Below are 18782 nucleotides of genomic sequence, written 5' to 3'. Positions count from 1 at the left end.
AACAGCAGGTTTAAACTCTTAAGAGTCAAACATTCACTGAAAACTGAACTTTGCTTTGTTTTTGGAAGTGAAACATTCTCAGAGGGTTTTTATCTTTTAACAAGTCATGACATCACTTCCTGTTACTGGGCGTTTCTTTCATCAGCCTTTGACGAAGTAAACATGTATGTTTACTTCTCATATTCTAAGTTAAATAACTGTTTTTATAAGTTGATATCTGTCATTAATAATTAATTAACAGCTCTTTTTCTATCTTTCCAACCTTTGAGCTGTAATCTGTTGTCTATAAACGTCTGCAGCGCTGTGGGCTCATGGGAAATGGTGTTCAACAGAAACATCACATAAACAATGATTTTACATCTTTTTTTAATATTACAACCTTATCTAAACATATGAATAACACTGCAGACTGTTGCAAGGCTGCATTTTTAGTTATTTTTTGTGCATCACAGCAGGAGGAAATAATTGATTCCCGAGGATCATTATCTCTGATGTCCATCAACAATAAACCTCCATAAATCCACTCAGAAACCAGAGAAAAAAGAGGATCCAGATCATGTTTAAGTTTTCTTCAGTATCACCGTAATCAGTGATAGTTGTCTGTACATGTTACACTGCAGACAGGAGCTGCTAACAGCTGATTCACATGACTTTTAATGGAGAATATTTGACTAAATGTGAACAAATATGGTGTAAAAACAAGAACAGCAGCACATCGGATGAGCTCAGAGATCAACTTTAAAACACAAGGACGTCGCTCCAGATGGGATTTAAATGGCAGGAGGAGCAGAAACAGTCTGTAATTATTACTGTGGTGAAAATGATCCACATACAGAGAGACCGGATTAAAACCTCCGAGCAGCAGGTGATGTTAAAACCTCCAAACCTGCCCGACAGACAACAACAGCAGCAAACATTCAACATTTCTGTTTGTTTAAATGACTGAAATAATCAACTAATCATCAAAATAATTGCAGATTAATTTCCTGTCGATCAACTACTCATTTAATCTGCATCAGATTGATTAAAGAAACAGCCTCTCTGTCAGTGCAGGTGTAGACGCTCCGCCCCGATACTTGACCTCTGACCTCTAACCTGCAACCTCTTTGACGTCACCTGCAGGAAGAGAGAAGGAGAGGAAGGGAGGGCGGTAACACGTCTGGTGATTTGTGTGTTTAACATCTGCTTTAGACACACACACACACACACACACACACACACACACACACACTCACACACACACACACACTCTCACACACACACTCTCACACACTCTCACACACGCACACACTCTCACACACACACACACTCTCTCACACACACACTCTCTCTGGGCGGAGCGGCCGGAAACATGATTGGTAGTTTACTGTGAGCTCGACAGATTCCTCAGTTTATAGACACAAAATGTGCACGTGACGAGTAAAACCTGTGATTTAGATTTCTGTTCCTGTCATCTTTCCTGTGTGTGTGTGTGTGTGTGTGTGTGTGTGTGTGTGTGTGTCACAGCTTGTTAACCCTGTAATTAGCACAGTAACCTCACCTCTCTCTCTGCATGTTTCTGCCTCCTGCTGGTGATCACGAGCATCACATGCAGCCGTTTTCTTCCACTGACAAAGAGTATGAAGCTTTATTAACAACCGCAGCTGCAACTAACAATCATTTAATCATCAATTAATCCATCAGTCAACTATTTTTCTGACTAATCAATAAATTGAATGTGAATAAAGATTGAAAAATGGCCTTTAAAAAAGTTTGTCGACATCTTTAAAGAGCAGCTTCACCCCTCAGACAATCTTGTTTTTGATTGTTCAGCGTCTCGACTGGCTGCAGTGATGTCACAGTGTACCGGAGTACCCTGTGACATCACAGTGTACCGGAGTACCCTGTGACATCACAGCTGGGTGATTCTACACAGTCTCATTTTTATGTGACAACAATAAAAACAAACGCTCCTAATGTTTCTATAAACAGCTGCTGCTGGTTGGTGGGGAAATGTTTTTCACAACAACATTATTATTGATTAATCTTTTATTATTATTTTCCCAATTAAATTAGTTGTTTGGTCCATAAATTGTTAGAAAATGGTGAAAAATATTGGTCACTGTTTTTCAAAGATGTATTGTTTTGTCCACAACACAAAGATCTTCAGTTTACTGTCATAGAGACTAAAGAAACCTCAAAACCATTAATTGATTAGTTGTTTGGTCCATGTCCACGTCTGTTTCCCACAGACCAAGATGACGTCCTCAAATGTCTTGTTTTGTTCCAACCAACGGTTTCTTTAGTCATCAAGGACTAAAAAAAACAGAAAATATTCACATTTAAGAAGCTGATACTTGAATCAGATACTTTGCACATTTTCGTTGCAGCTCTACAAAGCTGTTCAGACGTTAAAATGTACATAATTTACTAAAAAAAAACAAAAAAAATTACATTGATATGACTCAGAAAACCAGAAACTCGTCACACTGAGGAAGCTGCAGCTGTAAAGACTGATAATTACACCTGGAGGTGGACGGGCAGTCCACGCCTTTACTTGAAGAGTTTACCAACTTTTATGTAAACAGTGTCACGGCTCTTGTCAATCAGATGCAATTGCCTTTGGCGTGTTTGATTGATCAATGATCCTCAATCAATAACCCTGATTACTTGATGCTTTTTTTGTTAATATTCTATTTCAAGCCATTTTCATGTGTTGTGATTTACATAACCAGTATGAGTAAATATAAAACCAGTGTAACCAGGCTCACAGGTTACTATATGTGATTAATATGTTGGAGGTTGACAAGAATAAATGATTTTTTTATAAACCATCTGCAGAAGAAGATGATTCTACATCCAACATTTATCCAGACAGGATGTTTCTGTTGAAACGTCTCCGTTACTGGTTATAAAGTCGAGATCGCCCTCTGCTGGAAACACAACCTCTGCTTCATTTAATATATATTTAATATGTTTATTTCTGTGAAACTGCTGCAAGACAAACACCATGTGAATATAAAATAAATGAGCAGCAAACTTTCATATCCATAAGTGGCAAAAGTATATTATTTAAATATCTCACTAATGTCAGTTATTGTGCCAAAGTGACATCATGTAAACCAGCCTTTTATGTTATTATCACTATATATGACAAAAACAAGTAGTGAACACATTTACAGCGCTGTGACACAAATAAAGAGGAAACACTTTGATATGAAGTTAGACGCTAAAAACATATTTCTGAAGCAAAGCTCTTCATGACTGATATGAGAAGCATCACGTGATGTCACAGAGATATTAGAGGAGAATATTACAGCCCACAGCAGGTGATGTTAGACTGTTAACAGCTGTTTACTACTGACAAACATCTGGAAACTGGCAGCCATGATGTTTTTAATATTGTTCATGTTTATATTACTCTTACGATCGCAGAAAAAACTCTAAAATTAGTCATACGTGGCACTTAAGAACAAATCTGTTTTACTAACGATTATTTTCACATCATTAGTTGTTTGTTCTATAAAATGGTGAAAAATATTGATCACAGTTTCCTGAAGCCAAAGATTTTGTCCAGACCAACAACCCAAACACATCCAGTTTACTGTCACAGAGAATATTCTACTCTGTGTTTATATTTTAGCCGTAATTATCACCAAATTACAAAGTTCTGTCCACATAGAGCTGCAATGATTAGTCGATGTACAGAATATTAATCAACGACTGATAATCGATTTATCATTTCAGTCATTTTTCAAGCAAAAATCTCTGGTTTTAACTTCTCGAATGTGAGGATATATGACCTCAATCTATTTAGGTTTTGGACTGTTGGTCAGACAAAACAAGCAAACTGAGCTGAATAAACTTTATTTCAAACATTATAAAAAGAAAATATGTAAGTGGATATAAAACAAAAATAACCAATAAAATGAACACTGAACACATACAACAGACTCTCAATAAGAAACATAACAGCAACATGCTTGTCTAGTTCAACCCCTCTTCAATACTAATCAATCAATCATCAATTAAAGATTCACAGTCCATCATACACAACTAAACCTCTGTGTTCATCCTCTTCATACATAATCAAACACTATTAAATAAAGAATTTGGAAATTAGAAGAAAACCAATAACATCGTCACCATTAACGTTTTTCCTGATTGATTTCTTCATCTAAACTGTTCCACAAACTGAAATATAAATACTCTTCAGTGGTACAAACACCATGTTTTTTTTATATTAAATGTTCCTCTTAAGTTATAATCCTCCTCTCTGTCTAAGAACATGTTTATATGTTGCCAGGAAGTAAATTATTTCTTGCTTTGTACGTTGTTTGTGTCTTTAAATTCCACCACATCCATGAACTTCAAAGCATGTTCGTGTTTCCTGAAATCCTACATTATTTACTATCCTCATGGCTCTTTTTTTTGTAGTTTGCATAATGAGTGTTTGGTGCTTGTGTAGGTGTTACCTCACACCTCCACACAGTAATTCAGATACAGTAATACGAGTGAATGATGATCCATATATATGTATATTTATGTGTCTTGTTTTTCTCAGAACTGTGACGTTCTTCATCAGCTTTGTTCACACGTCTTATATATGAGGTTCCAGCTGATTTATGGTCTAATATCACACTCAGAAATTTATTTTCATATACTGTTTCTATATTAACATTGTCTATCATCACAAAGTTTATTTTACAGTTTCAGAACAGCAGAAGCTTGGTTCTGTTCAAATTTAATGATAATTTGTTTACTTTTAACCACCGTTCTAATTTATTCATTTCAGTCGTAACGACCTCCAAAAGCTGCTGCAAATTCTCCTCAGAACAGAAAACATCAGTGTCGTCTGCAAATAAAACTAATTTCAGTATCATTGATACTCTACAAATATCATTTATGTACAAAATGAACAGTTTGTGGGCCTGATACTGAGCCCTGAGGGACTCCACAAGTAATATCCAAACATGTTGATCTGTGGTCAACCAGCAGCACAACCCCTCTGATACCAGACCTTCCTGTTTTATTGACGAATATATTGTGATCAATGATATCAAATGCTTTTTAAAATCTATAAATACTCCCACTGCATGCTTCTTATTATCTATACAATTAGTTATATTTATAGATATTGATCTGTTTGTTCTGAATCATTCTGACTGTCAGTCAATACATTGATGCTTCATAATGAAACTGTTTCCACCAGCTTAGAGAACTGGGACAGTTAAGGCACAGGCCTGTAACTGGTAAAGTGACGTCTATTCCCAGTTTTATATACTGGGATAACTTTAACAGGTTTCATTTTGAATGGAAATGAACCCGTTTGGAAGGACAAAGTGGTTTTACAATAAAATCAATGACGTTCTTGACTATTATTTTATCAACTTCATTCCAGTCAGTGGATGTTTTCTTCTTACACTTACTAACAATATCAATCATTTCCTTCTACTACTGCTGAGCTTCGATTTCTATCCTCATGATCATCAACATCAAATTTCCATATTATTTGTAAAGATATTGTTGAGACATTGAAGACATCACACACTTAGAAGCTGTAAATGCCATTTTTTCCACTATTTTTAAAAACATTTTATAGACTAGAAACAATTAATTGAGAAAATAATCGTTATTTGCAGTCGCACTTATTGGGAAATGACAGTAACCAGTAAGATGAAGTCACATGTCTGTCACATGTCAGACGCAGCGATGTCTCTTCAGCTGATTGGAGGAGGTGAAGTGTTTCTTACAGCGGTCGCACCTGTACGGTTTCTCTCCGGTGTGCGTGCGCACGTGTCGTAAATTGGACGACGTGATGAAACTTTTGCGGCAGTGCTGACAGCGGTACGGTCTGTCGCCGCTGTGGACCCGTTTGTGCAGCAGACACGTGGTGACGTGGCTGAAGCTCTTCCCGCGCTGCTCACAGCTGTACGGTTTTTCTCCAGTGTGGCGCCGCTGGTGGAGTTTTAACGTACTTGACTGACTGAAAGATTTCCCGCACTGCTCGCAGCGGTACGGTTTCTCTCCTGTGTGGACTTGCTGGTGAGTCTTTAAGCTGCTTAACTGGGTGAAGGTTTTCCCCGTACTGGTCGCAGTGGTGCGGTTTCTCTCCGGTGTGAACGCTCTGATGGTCCTTCAGTCGGTGTGTCCATGTGAACGCCTTGTCACACTGCAGACAGTGGTGAGCTCTCGGTCTGTTGGAGCCTCGCTGTTTCTATGGTGACAGACGAAATACAGACAGAAGATAAAAGACGTATAAAAAGTAGATTTAACACCAAACTGAAACATGTTGTGTCGATGCCCCCTTCTGGTTTAATATTTAAATACTAAAGTCACATTAAAAAAGTCCAACATGCTCATATTTTCATTGTAGAGCTGCAACGATTAATCGACAGACAGAAAATCTTTTTTTTTCTTTTAAAGAAAAAAATGTTAAAATTCTCTGATTCCAGCTTCTCAAATGTGAATATTTTCATGTTTCTTTAGTCGTCTGTGACAGTAAATATCATTGCAGGTTGCATCAACACTTTTAACCAGTGTACAGAGAGTCTCTATAAACTGGTGTTTGTCCGTCTAAATATGTTTATTTATTGTCTTCTTCACATTTTTGCATTTATAATGATGTAACAACATTAATCTGTCAACAACCAAACATTAAAGAACAAGAAGTCAAGATGTAGTGACGGTTTCACTGACCTGTTGTGAAGAACTCATGTTGTCCTCCCTCCTCCTCCTGATGCTCCTCCTCCTCCTTCTGATGCTCCTCTTCCTTCTCCCTCCTCCTCCTGATGCTCCTCCTCCTCCCTCCTCCTTCTGATGCTGCTCCTCCTCCTCCTTCCTCCTCCTGATGCTCCTCCCCCTCCTCTCGCCTCCTCCTGATGCTCCTCCTCCTCCCTCCTCCTCCTGATGCTCCTCCCCCTCCTCTTGCCTCCTCCTGATGCTCCTCCTCCTCCTCCTCCTTCTGATGCTCCTCCTCCTCCTCCCTCCTCCTTCTGATGCTGCTCCTCCTCCTCCCTCCTCCTCCTGATGCTCCTCCCCCTCCTCTTGCCTCCTCCTGATGCTCCTCCTCCTCCTCCTCCTTCTGATGCTGCTCCTCCTCCTCCTTCCTCCTCCTGATGCTCCTCCCCCTCCTCTCGCCTCCTCCTGATGCTCCTCCTCCTCCCTCCTCCTCCTGATGCTCCTCCTCCCTCCTCCTCCTGATGCTCCTCCTCCTCCTCCCTCCTCCTCCTGATGCTCCTCCCCCTCCTCTTGCCTCCTCCTGATGCTCCTCCTCCTCCTCCTCCTCCTGATGCTCCTCCTCCTCCCTCCTCCTCCTGATGCTCCTCCTCCTCCTCCTCCTCCTGATGCTCCTCCTCCTCCCTCCTCCTCCTGATGCTCCTCCTCCTCCTCCTCCTGATGCTCCTCCTCCTCCCTCCTCCTCCTGATGCTCCTCCTCCTCCTCCTCCTCCTGATGCTCCTCCCCCTCCTCTTGCCTCCTCCTGATGCTCCTCCTCCTCCTCCTCCTCCTGATGCTCCTCCTCCTCCTCAAACAAAACAGCCCCAGATGTCACATTTACTGGGGGCGAGTCCAACCTGAGCCGCAAGATGGTGGTGGCGTTCACAGCATGGGAGCAATGGTTGCATATGTTACATCCATAAGCTCCTCCCCCTGACCCATTGCATGTTACGCTCTTCTACAACCGCTGTGGGTCTTTTGTGTATGACGAGGCTTTTATGGATGTGGATGGCTCCGTGTACTGGGTTGCGGCAGATTGTTACACTAACACCAGACTTGTATCAGTGGTATGAAATGTCTAAAGAGGCTACCCCCCCCCCCCTGGTAAAAGTCACGGAGTGGGAGCCCACCCAAATTCCCAACGTTCTCTTTTCCAAGTCTGAAAAACAAAGACATCAGACTCAGTAATGCTAGAGCACAAACAGCGTTTTCATGGTAGGGAAAAAACTTAACTGCACCACACATAACGTTCACTCACGAAGGTATAAACATGGCAGATAACATGGGGGAGGGGGAACCGCATTTGTGTGACACCCTACAGAAGGCTTGAAGGCCGCGTGGGCCGTTGTAAGAGCGACAGATGAGGGGTTTGAGACGATAGCTGCGGAACATGTGACAGGAAAAGAATCAGCACAGTTAGCAGAGCTTCATGCCATGATTGCAGCCTTAGAGTGGTCAGAAGGTACGAGTGTGAATATTTATGCAGATTCTGCTTATGTGGTCGGTGCTATTCAAGTAGAACTCAGCAATTGGATCAGAGCAGGGTTCTTGACAGCATCTAAGACACCTATCAAGCATGAGAAAGATGTAAAAAGACTCACTAGTGCATTGATGAAACCCAGACAGATAGCAGTCATGAAATGCAAGCTGACTGCTGGAAGGAAACGACGCAGCAGACCAAGCACCCTTTCCTACCTGCAATGATTGATAATCACATTAGAGGGTGTAGTACTTGTACCACTTATAATGTGAAGCGAACGATTAAACCACATGAAGGGACATTCCCTCTGCCCCCACTCAATTATCATTGATTACACTGACATGATTGACCGGGTCAGAGGATACAGATACCTCCTGGTAGCGGTGGATGCATACACCGGCTGGCCAGAGGCTGTACCTACAAAAAAGGAAGATGCCCAAACAGTGATTAAGTTCTTAATTAATCGCTACCTTCCAATACACGGATTTCCAAAGAAAATCAGATCTGATAATGGCACACACTTCAAAAACAAAGACCTCCAGGCAGTGGAGAACTGTCTGGGACTAAAACATAGTATACCATCCTCAGTCTCAAGGAAAAGAGGAAAGGATGAATCAAACCTTAAAGGTAAATATTGACCAACTGTGTGCACAAACGAAGCTCAGTTGCGTTGATGCCCTCCAACTGGCTTTGACATCAGTTCGGAGCTCAGTCAGCTCTGTGACAGGGTTCACTTCCATACGAACTCACGCATGGGCAACAATTTCCAGGACCTGAAGCTGTGACGTCAAAAACCACTGCATTCCTAGCATATAAGCCGGTCAACTAACGGCTCTTGTTTCAGCCTTCTTTTCTAAATGACTCACACTGCCCTGTGTTGTGCAAAGCTAAAAACAGAAAAAGTCTCATTTCCTTTCTCTCCCAACAGTTTATGACTGCTCTTTAAAATCTTTGCTCATCTCTGACAAGGTCCTGATGGGAGGGTCAGCTGCTGCACACATCGTCCAGTGGTACCACATGTCTCCTTTTCCTTTCAGCCGGACGGCATGGGTAGTCCTTTCAGCCACTCTGTAGGGTCCTGTCCACCTCGGTTCCGACCACTTCCTTTTGATGACCTTCAGCAGCACCCAGTCTGTGTTCTTGGGGGCAGGACTTCCCTCTTCACCCCCTTTTGCCTCAGCAACCTATTTTGAGAAGGCATTACACTTCTTACGTTGAGAGAGGGTCTGCTCAGCTACAGGGATAGGATAGAAGACTCCACTAGAAGGTTGCTATTTAGCTTATGAAAGGAAGGATGTGTGATGATATCGTTCAAAGGAAGAGCTGGCGAAGTTTTTATTTTGAAGACGTTTATTAGACGATGGCCATCGGGTCCATTCCATGTACAAAGATGGTCTGGGCACCGTACCACTGTCGGTGCATAGCTTATATGGGGTTACACATCTGTATCTTATCACATGAATAACATAGGTTTTCCATGGGCACTAGGTCAGTTGGGAGCCATCTATCATGTAATTGACAGCTACCTCACAACATATTATGTGTCACAACATACCACATCTGGAACAGTTCCAAACTTGACCAAATCCATCGTTTGTATCTCTAAGGTCCCCCCGAAGGGCCATACCATATTACCTAAGGTGACATGCAGACTCTGGAATGTTTATGTCGCTTGTCCAACACCCACAAGTATTATTCATTTTACTTTACTGCATGTTGGTCACACATAAGTGGGGATGGCTGGGTGTGGTTTGTCTCAATGCTCTAATTGTTGCAGTTCCTCCACTGTGGTGGGAATGGCGCCACAGGGGAGGGAGGACTCCCTCATCCCAAGAGGAACCAGTATTGTATTGTATTTGAACTGTACTGTATTTGAACTTTGCGACTGCAAAGTGGAAAAATACTGGATGTGAGAAACTTACAAATTCACATGTGCCTAGAATTTAGCAAAAGGTCATCTTAACCTCAAAGTCTGTTTTCAGTTAACAGGAAGCGTGAGAGTGGGGTGCGCCCACTCAACTGTGAAAAAAATGTCACGTATAGCCTCAAGGTCTTCAGCTGTGTACTGTAAGAGACAGGTTGATCGATTGGTTGTGCACAACCAATGGGGTCACATTTCACAGAGGCGAGGCCGAAGGTATGGAGTCAGATACCACGAAAAGGAGAGGCAGGACGCCGTCAACCAATGAGAAGACGACAACACTCCGGTTGCACATTTCTTGATCTATGTATTATAAAAATACTGGATCGGGGAGAGATAGTGAGTCAGACTTCGTGAACTGACAGACACTCTGTTGCTTGTCGGGGAAACTATAATCAGACCCAGAGCTCTGTAATATTGCATATTCTACTGGTATTAGAATAAAGCTGATTTTGAGCCTAACAATATCTTCTCCTATCGCTTCATTAAAAGAACACGCGAGGACCAGAACAGACAGAAAAGCATCAGTCCTCAACACTCAAAAATCAATGAATCCTTCTACCTGTGAGATAAATGTCCTGTTTCTCCTGCCGGAGTTCAGCCTCTCAAATCTGGAAAACAAGTTTAAGTTCCTCCGTAACAAACATCACTCAGACGCTCAAAAATGAACCACAGCATAAAGAGGAATAATGAAAATACAGTAACATTTCTATTTAACTGATGTGTTAGAGATGAATTTCTCCCTTTAAGACCATTATGTTTTGTTTGATCTGTTTTTGGTTTCAAAAACCCTTAAGGGGACATCTTCTGCTTTTAGTGGTTTTCTGTTATTTTTATTGTTATTATATCCTGGTCTGACTTGTGGTGAACATGTGTAGGAATGCTGCCTGCAAGTCAAAGCCCAGTAGAGCAGAATATAACTACAGAACATGTCCTCTTTAAAATGTATCTCAGAATTTCACTGTGAAAATGCAAATTAACCTATATTTTGGTGTATAATTGTTCATACAGTAACTTTTAGTGAAGTCTTATAGTGAAATGACAGACACAAAAGGAAGTCCTCTCTTACAATTAAGCCTGTGTAAACACTACTTTATTTATTTTCATTCTGTAGTCTAATACACAAGTTAACATTTTTATTAAGATTATGTTGTAATTTATGTGATATTGCATTGAATTTTTAACAGTTTTACATTGAAATAGTGCAGAAAATCTTTGATTTTTGCTGAAATATTGGCTCATTTGAACATTTATTGAAATGAAAGCATGTGAGAAGTTTAGAGGGAAAAATCACTATTTGGTGGAGCTGTTAACAACTCATAGACATGTGAAATGTGACCCCAACTACACACTGCTTTTTGTAAGACGTCAAAAGACAAAAAGGTTGGAAACCACTGGTTTCATCTTTAACAATGTGTTGTATTTTAAAAGCTTGTTATAAATTGAAAAAATTGACTTATGTCCAGCTCATAAGAGGATAAACAAAAAGCAAAAGAACAAATTTAATTCATGTGCCACATCACAGAGAACTATGTACAGATCACATGAAGTAAATATCCTGAATCCACAGAAGGAATCTCTCATGTTGCCTGTGCTGTCCTGATTCCATTCTTTGTTCAATTTTATACTTTAATGATTCATCACCCGGCTTTTTTGATTGTGAGTTGAGTGTGTTGTTTTTTTATTTATTTATTTTTTTTTTTTAAACTTTATTGATAACAGTCAAATTGAATCAACAGTAACAAACAAGGTTACAGAACAAAAAGAGGAAACAGTTCCAGGGAATTCAGTTGTGACATTAAAAAGCTTTCATAAAAGGGATTGTGCAAGAAGCCTTTACATTCATTAAAAGCAAAATAATACATAGGGAAGTAAACAAATAAATAAAGGGGCATAGGTTAATAATTAAGTGATACAGTCGATTTTATATGTTTCAAATATTGTTTGGGTCTTTGCTGCTTTTCTATTTGTCATCTTGACTATAGAGTTATAATAGAGGTTAATATCAATTAGAAATAAGGTAAAACTTGGTTTCCTATTGGTCCATTTCATTTTATGTACGTGGAATTTGCCAAAAATCATGAACAGTTGGATTAAAAAGCTAACATACCAGAAAGCATGACCATTTGACCTGTTTTTCTAGATAGAAAGTTTTGCATATCATTCCAAAATATTTTGGAATACATACAATGTAAAAATAAGTGAAAAATTGTTTCTTTGTTTAAACCACAGAAATCACAAGAATAATTAATCATCAGTGTTTGCAGTGGTTGTAAACATCTTCAATGGTGACGAGTTTTCTGCAGCACTGAATCAATATGAAGCAACTGCATTGACAACAGTTCAGTTTTGAAGCATTTCATACATTCGGGCAACTATTACTATTACACCTAAACTCTGGACTGAGTCAGTCACCGTGATAACTAGTGATGAGGCTCATTTTACATTTACTGTTTACATTTCAGACATCTGTTGGTCACCTGCTTCCTCAGCAGGAGGGAGGGATGAATTCTTATTTCTTTTATAGATCATGAAGATCACAAAACCAACAACAATCACACTTGCAGCAACTGACAGTCCAATTATGAGTCCAACACGTCCTCCCATGTTTCCATCCTTGTCTCCTTCAGTCCAGGTGTTTCCAGCTGTGTGACCTGCAGAGCAGAAACAGGTGTGAGGTATCAGCTGTCAGGTAGATGATGTTTCACCTCTACAAACTCTACAAACTCACCTGAGTCTTCAACCTTCAGGTTGATGGTGCAGATGAGCTCTGGTGTGGCTCTCTTTCTGCGTCCTTTGCTGTTCACAGAAACACGACACTCGTATGTTCCAGTGTCGTTGATGGTGACGTTCTTCAGAATCACAGAAACGTTTCCGTCCTTCATCTCTGGATCTCTCAGCTGCACTCGACCACGAAAAGATGGATGCTGGTAGTGTTCATATGAGCGGTTCTCTCTGAAGAAGAAGACGTAATCTTCCTTCAGGTCAAGTCTGATCCACTCTAACAGTGAGATGGCTTCATCTCTGGGACTCTGACAATGAAGAGTGACATCATCTCCAGACTTTGCTGTTATCTCTGAAAGATTTCAACAAAAACAGAAAATTCACAGAAAAGCAGGATGAAAAAGTCAGTAATACAAAAGAGACAAGTTCTTTCCAGCAGAGGGGGCCACACATATGAGTCATCATAATCCAAAAATAATAAATTGAAAACAATGATTATTTGGGGTCTTTAACCACCGTCTTCCATGTTGCTTTACCTTCGTTGGTTCGAAAGAGTCACGTGACTGATGGACATGACCAGAAGTAGGTGATTTAAAGGGCCAGTACAACAGGTGCTTTCTTCTTCTTCTTCTTCTTCTTCTTCTTATTATTATTATTATTATTATTATTATTATTATTCAGAGGCAGCTTGTATCCTTGGTGGCAGAGGGAGCTACCCATATGAGTCATCATAATCAAAAAATAATAAATTGAAAAAAAAATTATGTCCATCTCATAAGAAGACAAACATAAAGCAAAAGAACAAATTTCATTCATCTGCCACATCACAGAGAACTATGTACAGACCACATGAAGGAAATATCCTGAATCCACAGAAGGAATCTCTCATTCAAACCAGTAAGAGCAAAGACACACAGAAAGCATGTTCCACACGTCTCCATCTACAGAAGAATGACTCATATGCGTAAATCCCTCTGCCAAGAAGAACTTGTGTTAGTTGTGGATATTCTGATTTTGGTGCGTTCGTATTATCATCAGTCTGAACTAAAGTCTCTGTCCTCAGCTCTAACTTTCCTCTCAGGGTGTCTCAGACAGAGTCAGTGGCTTTCAGATTGTCATAGAAGAAGTTTACTAACCTTGGTTTGTTTTGCAGCACAGCAGTAAGCTCAGAACTAAAGAGAAATGAAACTCAGGTTAGTTTGAAGTTTTACTGAAACCACACAGAACAACTCTTTACCTCAGAGTCCACACACAATACTCACAGTATCTTCCAGACTGAAGATGAGTTTATTGTGATTTTCTAAATATGAATGTGTTTGTCAGCTGTGTTAAGTTTAAGAACACATGTACAGCGCTTATAAATCTCTACAACAAGAGTTATCATGACCCACAGTCAGAACAGATACAATTAGGAGAATAAATACACATAAATAAAATACACATTAACTGTTTAACATGCAGTTTTCTCTTAGTGATGTCATTTCATGCTGTAAAAGGTTGCATTAGTGTAAAGTGATAAATATTTTATGAACATAATGAATTGTATCTGTCAGTAATGTTAGTTACATCTTACTCAGACATTTTAAACATGCACTTATTGAAGTTTGGACAGACAGGTTGTACTCACGGAGCAGCCGGAGAAGAGATGTTTGTCTCATTGTACCTCTCACTGATGTGACATCAAATTCTTTGATTGTTCTGTCAGAGCAGTGAAAACTAGTGTTTCCGCTGCATGGGTCAGTGCAGCAGATTTGTGGTTTGGTCTGAAGTTCACAGGAAAGTGTTCACAGAGATTGACAGTGTTGATGTGTGATGATGATGATCAGTCTGATTGTAGAGGATCATTTGATGGTTTCTGAGCTGACAGCTAACCTGTTGGTTAAATACTTAACATCAAATAGAGCAGGGGTGTCCAAACTCAAATACACAGTGGGCCAAAATGTAAAACTTGGACAAAGTTGCTAGCCAACATTGATAAATATAGTTCCTCCCACATCCTCTTCTGAACCCTGCCCACCAGTCCACTCTTTTGACCAAACATCGTTGGTGCACCACTTGTCATAAGTCCCACAAGTTTATCCCATGGCAGCTTCATTTCACTTACACATCTGGAAACCACTCCACAATGCATGGCACAGCAATTACTGGCGCCTTTGAGTCATGTCGAGACTTATATTGAGACATTCTCAGTCTGTGATGAAGTCATTCTTCATTTAAACTGTTAAATCTGTGTTGAGGTTTAGATAAACTCCTGCCTGTTCTTTGCTGCTGTAATTACAATAACAAAGCTCCGGTTAATGTTCCTCATCACTGCATCATGCTGATTTTGGATTTGTCACACAATATGTTTAATCCAAGCAGGGAGGATGTTACAGTGGTTGTTATATGGCTGAGATCACTGTCTACCAAGACAGGGAGAATTTAGGGGAGAACTGCAAAGTGGTGGTGAAAATACACACACAAACACACAAAGCTAAAGATCAAGTGCAAGGTGCAAACACAGCAAACGACATTTAACTGTGGATACTAGAGGTACAAGGCCTTGAACAGGCCCATGACCCCTTTCCTGGATCACGTTGTGGCCTAGAAAGAAGCAGAGGAATGCCTAACGGAGTCCAAGCCATGTTTTCTGTCAGGGTTTGCACCCTCAGCCTTTTCTGTTCCAGAGGATACCCAGAAGGCAGGGGGCAGTGGATGGCAAGGCAAGTTTATTTGTATAGCACATTTCAACAACAAGGCAATTCAAAGTGCTTTACATAGAGCATAAAAGGCATTAAGATAGAATATAAAAGCAACACAAGTAAAAAGACATTTCAATGCAAATATTTATTTTTATAATTATCAAAAAAATTGAAAATAAAAAGAAGCTAAAAAGGAATAAGACAGATAAAACAGGAGAATAAAAGTTACAGTGCAGTGTAAAATATTAACCCTCAAATTTGGTTTAATAAAAAGCGGCAAACAGAAAAGTCTTCAGCTGTGATTTAAAAGAACTGAAAGTTGCAGGAGACCTGCAGTTTTCTGAGAGTTTGTTCCAGATATGTGGAGCATAAAAACTGAAAGCTGCTTCTCCATGTTTAGTTTTTTACTCTGGGGACAGAAGGCAGACCTGATCCAGACCACCTGAGAGGTCTGGATGGTTCATAATGAAGCAGCAGATCAGAAACCATTCAGTGCTTTATAAACCAACAGCAGTATCTTAAAATCAGTTCTTTGACAGACAGGAAGCCAGTGTAAAGATCTGAGAACTGGAGTAATGTGATCCACTTTCTTGGTCTTAGTGAGGACTCGAGCAGCAGCGTCTGAATCAGCTGCAGCTGTCTGATTGATTTTTTTGGGAGAAATGTGAAGACACTGTTACAGTAGTCAAGTCTACTGAAGATAAATGCATGGACCAGTTTTTCCAAATCCTGCTCAGACAAAAGTCTTTTAATTCTTGATATATTCTTCAGGTGATAGTAGGCTGACTTTGTAATTGTCTTAATGTGGATGTTGAAATTCAGGTCCATGACGACACCAAGATTTCTGGCTTGGTTTGTAGTTTTTAACATTATCGATTGAAGCTGAATGCTGACTTCTACTTGTTCTTCCTTGGCTCCAAAAACAATTACTTCAGTTTTGTCTTTGTTTAATTGAAGAAAATTCTGGCTCATCCAGTCATTGATTTGTTCAATGCACTTACTCAGCGCTTGTATTGGAACATAGTCCCCTGGTGATACAGTTATGTAAATTTGGCAGACGCCAGGGTGTACCTACTCACCGGTGGGCCAGCGCAACATGCCTCTGGGGTCCACTGCCTCTCAGTCATCACTTATGACCCACTAGAAGTATGTGGTAGTGTATTTATCTGCAGAGACTCTGCCCTCTGACTGTATTTTCTTATTATATTGCTGTGTTCAGGATGTTTCTGTCAACCTCTGGGCAGTGGGTGTGTAGCCACCAGCCAGTAACAACATGCGTCTGAGGTTTGTGAGGTTTGGTTTGACTTTGGTTTGGAAATTCCCCCAAAGTTTCAATGCCTTTTTTATTGCATTAATGCTACCTTTTCACCAAGCTCGGGAAACACACTTTTATATCTTCATATGCAGAAATTGAACCTGAAAAGTGAAAATGTTACTGTAGTAAGATGACAATTAAGCTTCTTGAATCCTTGAATATAAGAAATATACATTATAGCTGATTTAAGAAAAAAACATATCAATGAAACTACCCAAACTCAAGTTTGTCTTTCATTCCTTACATACTCTTTATTATTATTTATTATAATGTATAATGTTACTGTTACGTAACTTAATTAAGTTTTATATCCCATTTCAAAACTGTTCCATTCTGTGAATAGATGTTACATTTTTCATTTAATTTTAGTACTACTTTGTTTATTTCATTATTTATTATTACTGTACTATTGTTCTATTTTTATTCTTCTACAACACACATTGTTTGTATAAATCTGATTCTTTACGGCACTGAACAAACATGTAAGACTTGTTTATTTACATTTTTGTACAGTCGGGACTCATCCAGTCAGCGTGTTGATGCTGCGTTCACTTGTATCAAAGCTTCTCTTTGACTTTAAAAAGTGATTATCATACTATTTTTTCACTGCCGTCTCCAACAATAACACAATAATGGAAAAGGTCAATATATAAATGTTTAAGTTGTCCTGTGGTCTCCCATTAATAGTGTTCGTTAATAATATTTGATTATTGTTTTCATTCTACGGATGGAATAATAAGCTTCACCACAAACGTCCCTTCAACATGTAGTTTTATAGTGTTTTAGTAATAGGAATTAAGTGGGTAGTAGGAATTCAAAGTTCCTTCATATTGTTCTGTTTCAGCAAAAAAGGTCAAATAATAAAAATGTTTTCTAGTTGCGGAAAATCTGCTGTAAATTCAGACGTTCTGACTGAAATCACTGTGTTTGATTGAACTCTTGTCTTTCTGTTCTTTGTGATAAAACCTGAGTCATATTTTACACTCGACACCTCATCACATCATCACGTCATTGTTTTCTCCTTCCTACTTTCTTCTGCTGACCCAGAGTAAAGTCATTTACAAAACCATCGGTGGATCAAGAAGCGACTGATGTTACAGGGGAAATTCAAAATAGATAAATCAAGAGCACTAATTAAGTAATCTATGAACACACATTATTAAATCAATAGCATGAATCTGTTTCTCCCTCTGCTGCCCATTAGATGCTCTGTAGTTACAGTTCAGTTCAATGTTCAGTACTTTTTCCACCAGTAGATGGCGCCACCAGTCTACTGCTGACCAACCACATGGTGCATAAACTGATTTTTGTGTTTGTCTGCTGTAGACTGAGAAATATTACCTGGTTCTGAGGCTCTTTTTGCTTATTATTGTTCTCATGTAGCAGTGGTGACATCTGATGATGATGATCAGTGGCGGAAAGTAAAAACATTTACTGATACAATTCTGGTATCAATTACTGATACAATTACTTTTCACTGCTGGTAAAATATGAGTAAATAAATGCAGTGGAGTAAAAAGTGCAGCATTTTTCTCTGAAATGTGGTAGAGTGGAGAGAAATACTTCAGTACGAGTACCTTGAACTTTCATGTGTGTGTCCACATTTATCGTTTCCGGCAGCTTCAAAAAAAAAAAAAAAAGAAAAGTTCCCTCTTGTTGCTAGGAGCGGCAGCCTACCGCAACGTGCACTCTGATTGGCCCGCAGCCTGTCACCTCGGGCCAATCAGATGCCAGTGCGTCCGCCATGAGAATCCATAATCCCCCTTTTTTTCATCATCACTACTACGATTTATTATCAATACTGCGTTAATGTGAATCTGCGGGCTGTTTGTGCAGCTCATCTACTCAAGATTAATCTTCTGATTTGTCAATATTTCCATTCACTTGAATGCAGACATTTCAGTTTCAGTTGGTGCCTTTAGTCCATACTGAAGAGAACCAGTGTGGACATTATAATGGTAGAA

The 18782-nt window shown here is 39.6% G+C and overlaps 1 protein-coding gene across 2 annotated transcripts; it reads right to left on the bottom strand.

Moving 5' to 3' along the window:
* Positions 1-11723: 11723 nt before the first annotated feature.
* Positions 11724-18434, bottom strand: LOC121889789 (V-set domain-containing T-cell activation inhibitor 1-like). 2 transcript variants are annotated; one of them, XM_042402029.1, is made up of 5 exons: positions 18396-18434; positions 14450-14694; positions 13959-13994; positions 12843-13174; positions 11724-12752 (listed from the first exon to the last, which is right to left on the bottom strand). In XM_042402029.1, exons 2-5 carry the CDS (start codon positions 14478-14480, stop codon positions 12681-12683), a joined length of 471 nt encoding a protein of 156 aa, XP_042257963.1. In that variant the 5' UTR covers positions 14481-14694; positions 18396-18434; the 3' UTR covers positions 11724-12680. The 2 variants fall into 2 exon arrangements, with proteins under 2 accessions (XP_042257963.1, XP_042257961.1); XM_042402027.1 differs by lacking the exon at positions 18396-18434 and adding an exon at positions 18160-18352.
* Positions 18435-18782: the final 348 nt, after the last annotated feature.

This window comes from Thunnus maccoyii, chromosome 22 (genome assembly GCF_910596095.1).
Source record: "Thunnus maccoyii chromosome 22, fThuMac1.1, whole genome shotgun sequence".
NCBI lineage: Eukaryota > Metazoa > Chordata > Actinopteri > Scombriformes > Scombridae > Thunnus > Thunnus maccoyii.
This window is presented reverse-complemented; position numbering and strand designations above follow the sequence as displayed.